Source organism: Nanorana parkeri, unplaced genomic scaffold (genome assembly GCF_000935625.1).
Source record: "Nanorana parkeri isolate BGI_ZX_2015 unplaced genomic scaffold, ASM93562v1 scaffold210, whole genome shotgun sequence".
NCBI lineage: Eukaryota > Metazoa > Chordata > Amphibia > Anura > Dicroglossidae > Nanorana > Nanorana parkeri.
In genome coordinates, this window is record NW_017306478.1 from 1,448,849 (window position 1) to 1,457,857 (window position 9,009).

Genomic DNA, 9,009 nt, shown 5'->3' on the forward strand with positions numbered 1-9,009 from the left:
CCTACCTTTCTCTGATTCCAGCCGACTGAACTATCTGGACTGGAGAGTACAGTAGATACAGCGGCGGATTGATATCTGCTGTACTCTCCCGTGCAGACCGGAACTATTACTTAATTGTCGGGCGCCGCGGCCCGATATTAATGCGCCGGCCCGAAAGTGAGGAAATAGTCCCCTCTCTCCCCGGGCCATACCACTTTATCGGAGAGCCCGGGGGAGGCCGGGAGAGAGGGGACAGTTTGACATTATGAGGTTCCACAGGCTGAACCACAAATTCCCCCTCTAGTTCTCTCTAATGCAGATGGGCCGGTCTATGCAGACATGACGCCGCGACCCACTGCAGAGGGTGTCGCGACCCACTTTTGGGTCGCGACCCACGAGTTGAGAACCACTGCTCTAGATCACCATCTCACTGTTTTATTGTCTGGCACAATAATTCATAGGTAGATTTCACTTAGACGGCAGTACACAATCCATTTTTTTGCACCAATTTCACTGTGCGCCTTTGGGTTCACAGTTTGTACTAGACACGGCTATTTAGCACTTTTTGATACTTTTCAAGTCACTTCCGCTTAAAAGCCATCACTCAGTTTTTTCACATACTTTATTTATTAGCATTTGTGATCACACATCCACATTTAGTATATACACATTAGTTTTTATATAGATTGTGTTCATTTAATTGTATTATCACCTTTCACCACATCGACTTATATAAACTATTGATTTGATGATATATCACGGACAAACCAAATAGATTTTGAACCGAGCGCAACATACAAGCCTTCCATTTTACATCTATACATACATTGTTGCGGCTGGTGCCGACATACCTACTTCCAGTGCAAACTATTTTGTTTAATATAAAAACCTCTGTCACGTTTTAATTGACCTACTGGGAAGGATTTCCTTTAGTCCAAGGGACAGTGGTCATGGAGACAGGAAGTGCGGAGATATCTCTTCATTGGGATCATAGCCAGCAATATAAACCATAAATCTTTACTACCCATTATCCAAAAAAGGGTTGGGCTGGAGTTCCATGTTAAATGATAAATACTCCCAGTTCCAAAATGACTATACTGCTAAAAAAAGTGCAGCAATATATGTATAGAAATAGAGGAGATATGTTTGCCATTTCTTTTTCAGGAATGTATACAAATGTTTTTAAAGGTCAATCCCACCACTGATATTTTTGGGTACTGTAACATACACTATATGGCCAAACGTTTGTAGATATCTGGTCATCACCCCTTGTGAGCTTGTTGGACATCCCATGCCAAAACCGTGAACATTAATGTAAGGTTGTGCCCTTCCCCATCGTTTCCAACTATAACAGCCTCCACTCCTCTGGGAAGGCTTTTCTTAAAGTTATATTAAAGCCTATTTTTTTAAATTTCTCCTTTAAGGAGACCCTCCTTTGCTGGAGGCTGTTGCTCTTTTTCTTTAAAAGTTTCTAATTCCTCCTTTTTTAGTGGCTCCCAACAGCGCTTTTCCCCCCACCCCCTGCACGGGTGCCACCATCGTTCTAGTGGAGGCACCCGTGCACGCTCGTTTCCGCAGTGGCTGAGTGCGTCCATAGACACACACAGCCCTGTGGCAGGCCATGCCCCTTCCCTCTTTAATTGATGGCAGAAGGAGCCATGGCTCCTCTGCCATCAATATCTTCCCTCCGCAACCCGGATGTTCGGGGATCGCTTCGGACCGGCGGCGGGGACGAGCGCAGCTGACAGGTAAGTGTGGAGGGGACTGGGGTAGAAAAAAGGTGCTGGGCCGTTTTTACCCTAATGCAAAGAATACATTAAGGTAAAAAACGCCCAGACCTTAATACTACTTTAAGACTTTGGATGGTGTTTGTGGGAATTTGTACCCATTCAGCCAAAAGATCATTTTTGAGGTCAGGTACTGATGTTGAAGAAGAAGAAGACCTGGCTCGTAATTGGTGTTCCAGTTCATCACAAAGGTGTGCTGTAGGGTTCAGATCATGTGCAGGCCACCCGAGTTCCTTCACACCAAACTCATTAGACCATGTCTTTATGGAGTTGGCTTTGAATACAGGGGCACAGTCATGCTGGAACAGAAAAAGCTCTTCACCAATCTGTTACCACACATGTGGAAGTGCCTAGTAGCATTAACCATGCCCTTCATTGGAAACATCTGAGCTCAGTAACTTGGTGAGGTTTCTACATACTTTTGCCCATATAGTAGGTGTGGTGCCTACAACGTTTTGGCCATATAGTGTGTATATACTCTTTTATATGATCCAAACTGAAGAGGGAAATTATTTTTTTTTATAAATTATTTTATTGAACAAGTTTTCAAGAATACATGCAACAGGAATTAAGTAAGGGACAACATTTCCAATACAAAAGCAGTGGACGCAGCCACCGATCGCGTACAACTGATAGATGAAGAGGGATATTATGTCGTGAGTTGTAAAGCCATTGAGTCTGTTATGACGGTTGTTGTGTTTTATTTCTCACAGGATATGCCTTATTCTCGGTCTCAGTTTAGGAAGTGTGCTGTGGTGGGCAATGGAGGAATATTGAAAAAAAGCAAATGTGGAAAAGAAATAGACAGTGCAGATTTTGTCTACAGGTAATTGAAATTCAGATTATTCCCATCGTTTCTTGGCCCTCGGGGTCAGGTGTGTTAATCCAAAACAACAAGAATTATATTATTCATAATTAGCCTTTTATCTATCTGACTCTGGTAACCTGGAATCTGATTGGATGCTGTAGTAGCGGCCTCCAAACTAAGACCCACTAAATGTAGAGACTTCTCTTTGTATATTGGTGCTGCTGTATACAGAGTTACAATGGGTGCCAGAAAATAGAATATAAGGTAATGTATTTATGCAGACACCGTCATGTGGAGTTACCTCCTGCTCAACAGTGCCTGTCTAATTTCTGCCATTAAATCATCTGGCATGCAGAGGAGCAGCACAGGATATGAAACTTAAACAATGGCAAGTGCCACTAAATACCAATACTGGGAGGCGGTGAGCTTGCCAAATACCAATGACACCAACGGTCACTATTCCGATCACTAAAACAAATGATGAGGCACTATTCCCCCACTGACACCAATGATGAGGCACTATTCCCCCACTGACACCAATGATGGGGCACTATTCTTCCCCCTGACACCAATGATGGGGCACTATTCTTCCCCCTGACACCAATGATGGGGCACTATTCTTCCCCCTGACACCAATGATGGGGCACTATTCTTCCCCCTGACACCAATGATGGGGCACTATTCTTCCCCCTGACACCAATGATGGGGCACTATTCTTCCCCCTGACACCAATGATGGGGCACTATTCTTCCCCCTGACACCAATGATGGGGCACTATTCTTCCCCCTGACACCAATGATGGGGCACTATTCTTCCCCCTGACACCAATGATGGGGCACTATTCTTCCCCCTGACACCAATGATGGGGCACTATTCTTCCCCCTGACACCAATGATGGGGCACTATTCTTCCCCCTGACACCAATGATGGGGCACTATTCTTCCCCCTGACACCAATGATGGGGCACTATTCTTCCCCCTGACACCAATGATGGGGCACTATTCTTCCCCCTGACACCAATGATGGGGCACTATTCTTCCCCCTGACACCAATGATGGGGCACTATTCTTCCCCCTGACACCAATGATGGGGCACTATTCTTCCCCCTGACACCAATGATGGGGCACTATTCTTCCCCCTGACACCAATGATGGGGCACTATTCTTCCCCCTGACACCAATGATGGGGCACTATTCTTCCCCCTGACACCAATGATGGGGCACTATTCTTCCCCCTGACACCAATGATGGGGCACTATTCTTCCCCCTGACACCAATGATGGGGCACTATTCTTCCCCCTGACACCAATGATGGGGCACTATTCTTCCCCCTGACACCAATGATGGGGCACTATTCTTCCCCCTGACACCAATGATGGGGCACTATTCTTCCCCCTGACACCAATGATGGGGCACTATTCTTCCCCCTGACACCAATGATGGGGCACTATTCTTCCCCCTGACACCAATGATGGGGCACTATTCTTCCCCCTGACACCAATGATGGGGCACTATTCTTCCCCCTGACACCAATGATGGGGCACTATTCTTCCCCCTGACACCAATGATGGGGCACTATTCTTCCCCCTGACACCAATGATGGGGCACTATTCTTCCCCCTGACACCAATGATGGGGCACTATTCTTCCCCCTGACACCAATGATGGGGCACTATTCTTCCCCCTGACACCAATGATGGGGCACTATTCTTCCCCCTGACACCAATGATGGGGCACTATTCTTCCCCCTGACACCAATGATGGGGCACTATTCTTCCCCCTGACACCAATGATGGGGCACTATTCTTCCCCCTGACACCAATGATGGGGCACTATTCTTCCCCCTGACACCAATGATGGGGCACTATTCTTCCCCCTGACACCAATGATGGGGCACTATTCTTCCCCCTGACACCAATGATGGGGCACTATTCTTCCCCCTGACACCAATGATGGGGCACTATTCTTCCCCCTGACACCAATGATGGGGCACTATTCTTCCCCCTGACACCAATGATGGGGCACTATTCTTCCCCCTGACACCAATGATGGGGCACTATTCTTCCCCCTGACACCAATGATGGGGCACTATTCTTCCCCCTGACACCAATGATGGGGCACTATTCTTCCCCCTGACACCAATGATGGGGCACTATTCTTCCCCCTGACACCAATGATGGGGCACTATTCTTCCCCCTGACACCAATGATGGGGCACTATTCTTCCCCCTGACACCAATGATGGGGCACTATTCTTCCCCCTGACACCAATGATGGGGCACTATTCTTCCCCCTGACACCAATGATGGGGCACTATTCTTCCCCCTGACACCAATGATGGGGCACTATTCTTCCCCCTGACACCAATGATGGGGCACTATTCTTCCCCCTGACACCAATGATGGGGCACTATTCTTCCCCCTGACACCAATGATGGGGCACTATTCTTCCCCCTGACACCAATGATGGGGCACTATTCTTCCCCCTGACACCAATGATGGGGCACTATTCTTCCCCCTGACACCAATGATGGGGCACTATTCCTCCCAGTGACACCAATGATGGGACATTATTCCTCCCACTAATAGCAATGATTGGGCACTATTCCTCCCACTGACACCAACAATAGGAAATCAACCATGGGCTGCTTTTTCTCCCACATAGAGCAACTGTGGGACACTATTCCTTCCACTGACAGCAACCATGGGGGCTCTATTCCACCCATTGACACCAAACATGGGGCACTAATCCTCCCAATGACACCAACAATGGGGCACTATTTCATCCACTGACACCAACAATGGGGCACTATTTTACCTACTGACGCCAACTATGGGGCTGTAATCCTCCCACGGACACCAGCCATGGGGCACTATTCTTTCCACTGACACCAACCAGGGGCCACTATTTCTCCCACATACACCAACCATGGGCTACTATTTCTCCCCCTGCTACCAATGATGGGGCAGTATTCCTCCTCCCTTTGACCACTGGAGCTGGAGGGTTTTTTAACTCCCACTGACAACCAACCACCAACACTGGCCCATTTTTTACTACCACTGACTGCAGTGTGGATTTGAAGACCCTCTTTATAGTGGACGGTCATACGGCATAACCACTGCTGTGATAGTTTTGCTGCTCCCACTTGTTGTAAAATGGCTTTATTATGACTGAAATCTATGGGCTGTGCATAATGTGTTATCACATATATACATGGGGGCACCCATATTTGTACATTACACATGAAGGCTCTGCTTCCTGCTTTGCAGTGCTACACAATGGCTGTGCTTTACCGCTTCTTCTCATGATGTAAGTCTATGAGTCGGCCGACCTAATGAAAACAATGTGTGGCCGACAGCTTAACTCAGCAGCAGCTGTTAGGCAGGGAGGTTGAGTGATGGTAGGGACTAATGAACTCTCCCTGCAGTGGCTAATGTGCAGATTTCTATATTTAATAATATGACATAGATTTGTTTGAGCATGCTTGTGAAAAACAAGAAAGGTATATAAAAAGGCTTCAGGGTAATGAATGACTACTCAGAATAAGTGCTCACTGGGATTCCAATATACTCTCCCTTTAACAGTGTGTTCATTTTTGTGTTTTAAGGTGCAATTTACCTCCTATCTCTAAAAAATACGTGGCAGATGTCGGGATGAAGACAGATGTGGTGACAATCAACCCAAGCATTATAACCGAGAGGTCAGAAATGTTCACTCATATTTGACTTCAAAGGGTAAAGGAGCCATAGGGGGAAACCATCATTTTGGAGGGTTTGTAGCCTGAGAAGCTTCATACACACGTGGAAAATTAATTGACCTGCAATTTTAGGGGTGACATAAATGGGTGGAAATAGGTGGTTTATTTATAATGCAGCAGAAGGTCAGTTTGCAGCCTTTTTACCTCCAGACACCGGTCAGAAGAATTGTGAAACCTTTGATCAACCACATTGACCCAGATCTTCCTCCTGATCGATTGTCCTTTGCCACTGTTTGGATTTCCAAAAACAGACCACAAGAGGTGGCCAGATAGATGGTTATCTATGGGCAAAAATGTGGCTCCATGGTCCAGGACAATTTTTAAAGACACTGTCATGTGGCCTAGCCATTGTCTCCTGATAGCCCACCCCCTCCTTCAAGGTATACTCACTGATTCATGCTCTTTCACCACCTCTCTGCTGCATAAGGGCCGATGCACACCTAGGCGATTTATCGCGCACGATATCGCGCAACACACAGATTCGCAATGAAGTCAATGGAGGCTGCTCACACCTTTGCGGTTTGTCGCGCGACCAAAATCGCGCGAAAAGGAGCAGGAGCTATTTTCGGGCGGTTGTCACACGGTTTGGGTCCCATAGATATCTCTATGCATTGAAAAGCGCGCGACAATCGCGCGGTTTACAATGGACAGTCGCACAATCGAAAATGTGTGACAACGGCGCAAAAACAGCTCGCCATCTGAATCGCCTAGGTGTGAACCTAGCCTCAGTCCACCCAGTGTTGCATCTTACCCAGGTGCTTTATGTCACTGCCCTATCACAAGTGTTCAAGCCTAGTGATTGGACACTCAGACCCAAGCATTGTCACATGGTTAAGATCACTTGCCCCATACCCAGAAGCCCCAGCGAAGAAGTTTGGATTGGTGAGTATAAGTCATTTAAGGGGTGGGCTGTCAGCAGACATTGCCCCTGTCATGAAAAGTAACAGTGTCCCTTTAAGACCAATACAAGCTGGACACTGATGACTATTATTTGGTTTCCAGGTTCCAGAAGCTGGAGAAATGGCGGAAACCTTTCTACGACGTGCTACAGGGTTATGAGAACGCCTCTATCCTCCTCCCTGCCTTCTACAACACCCGCAACACAGATGTGTCCATCCGAGTCAAGTACGTCTTGGACGACTTTGAGTCCCAGCAGTCCGTCTATTATTTCCACCCACAGTATCTCTTCAACGTCTCCCGTTTCTGGTTCATTCAAGGCGTACGCGCGAAACGCATCAGCAGTGGCCTGATCCTGGTGACCACCGCTCTTGAACTGTGTGATGAGGTCCACCTCTATGGATTTTGGGGTTTCCCTATGAACCCATCAGGGATCTTTATTACCCACCACTACTATGACAATGTCAAGCCTCGACCAGGCTTCCATGCCATGCCTTCTGAGCTCTTCAACTTCATCCATATGCACAGCAAGGGCATCTTGCGCGTACACACGGGCAGTTGCAGCTAGGAGCCCGTCTCCGCACGCGCCATGGATATGCCGCTTGTGCAAATGAAATTATGCAATAATTGATTTGAGCAAACATCATAGGATAAGGCCTCCAGGCAGTCTGGTTCTCGCCAGAGCTGCTACCTAAGACTCGCGTCAGTGTTAAAGATAATAGGAACGCCAAACAGAAAATAACGCATCGCCATCAGCACTGGTTGGACAGCTACAAATCGACAAAGCACATAAGACAATATAGCACACACTGTATCTACCAGCATCTGCCATGAAAGCTTTTAAGATACCATGTCAGGATAGGAAAGGGAAGGACAACAATGGGGAAGTACAATTCCAATATCACTGTTTTATGTCTGTCAGCCAACTTTTTGATTATTTTTTTTTACTTTTAAAGTGTAGGTCTGCTTTTCGGCAAATTTGATAGCATAAGGTGGGTCAGTGAAATAACCATCTTTGGAAATAGAATATGACCAAAAGTTTGTGGACACCTGATCATAACTCCTGTGTGAGCTTGTTGATCATCCAATTCCAAAGCCAATACCATTAATATGCAGTTGCCCTTACCCTCTCCCATCCCCCTTGGCTATTGCAGCCTCTGCTCTTCTGAGAGAGCTTTCCACAAGATTCAGCCGAAAGAGCAACTGTAAGGCCAACTGATGTTGTTGGCAGGAAAGACCTGCCACATCACAAAGCTGTTCAGTAGGGTTGAGGTCAGGGTCCTGTGAAGGCCACTCAAGTTCCTCCTCACCGAACTCAACAAACTCATGTCTTTATGGAGTTGGCGTTGTGCACAGGGGCACAGTCATACTGGAACAGAAAAGGGCCTTCACCAAACCACTGTTAGAAGTGATCAATTGTCTAAAATGTCATTGTATGATGTAGCATTAATGGTATCATTCAACAGAAACTATTGGCCATACACCTCTCTTTTCTCACACACATTTTGCAGCCAAGTAGAATCTCTGCACAGCATTCTATCTATTACGTGGAATGGAGAGTTGACAAAGTTTTGTTGTTACCAAATGAAATGAGTAGGTGGGGGGCTTTTACATGCCTTTTGTGATTCCTGGTTTAAAGGGTCAGCCCATCCAAAACTGATATTTCGGTGTTTGGTAGATGCTGGAGAGTTAAAGCCTCTGACCGTTTGTTATATCTCTTGGGTACTGGTGAACTCCATGCACCTCTGGGGCACTAGTGAGGTCTGGGGCACTAGTGAGGTCCA

The 9,009-nt window shown here is 46.7% G+C and overlaps 1 protein-coding gene across 3 annotated transcripts in view; it reads left to right on the forward strand.

The window, feature by feature from the left end:
• The window catches only part of ST8SIA5 (ST8 alpha-N-acetyl-neuraminide alpha-2,8-sialyltransferase 5), a 52,696-nt gene extending 44,610 nt beyond the window's left edge, over nt 1-8,086 (forward strand). For all 3 annotated transcript variants that reach the window (XM_018555715.1, XM_018555716.1, XM_018555717.1), the window contains 3 exons: nt 2,480-2,592; nt 6,179-6,271; nt 7,331-8,086. In XM_018555715.1, coding sequence (XP_018411217.1) covers nt 2,480-2,592; nt 6,179-6,271; nt 7,331-7,793 — 669 coding nt within the window. In that variant the 3' untranslated portion in view covers nt 7,794-8,086. The remainder of the gene's footprint in view (nt 1-2,479; nt 2,593-6,178; nt 6,272-7,330) is intronic.
• Nucleotides 8,087-9,009: the final 923 nt, after the last annotated feature.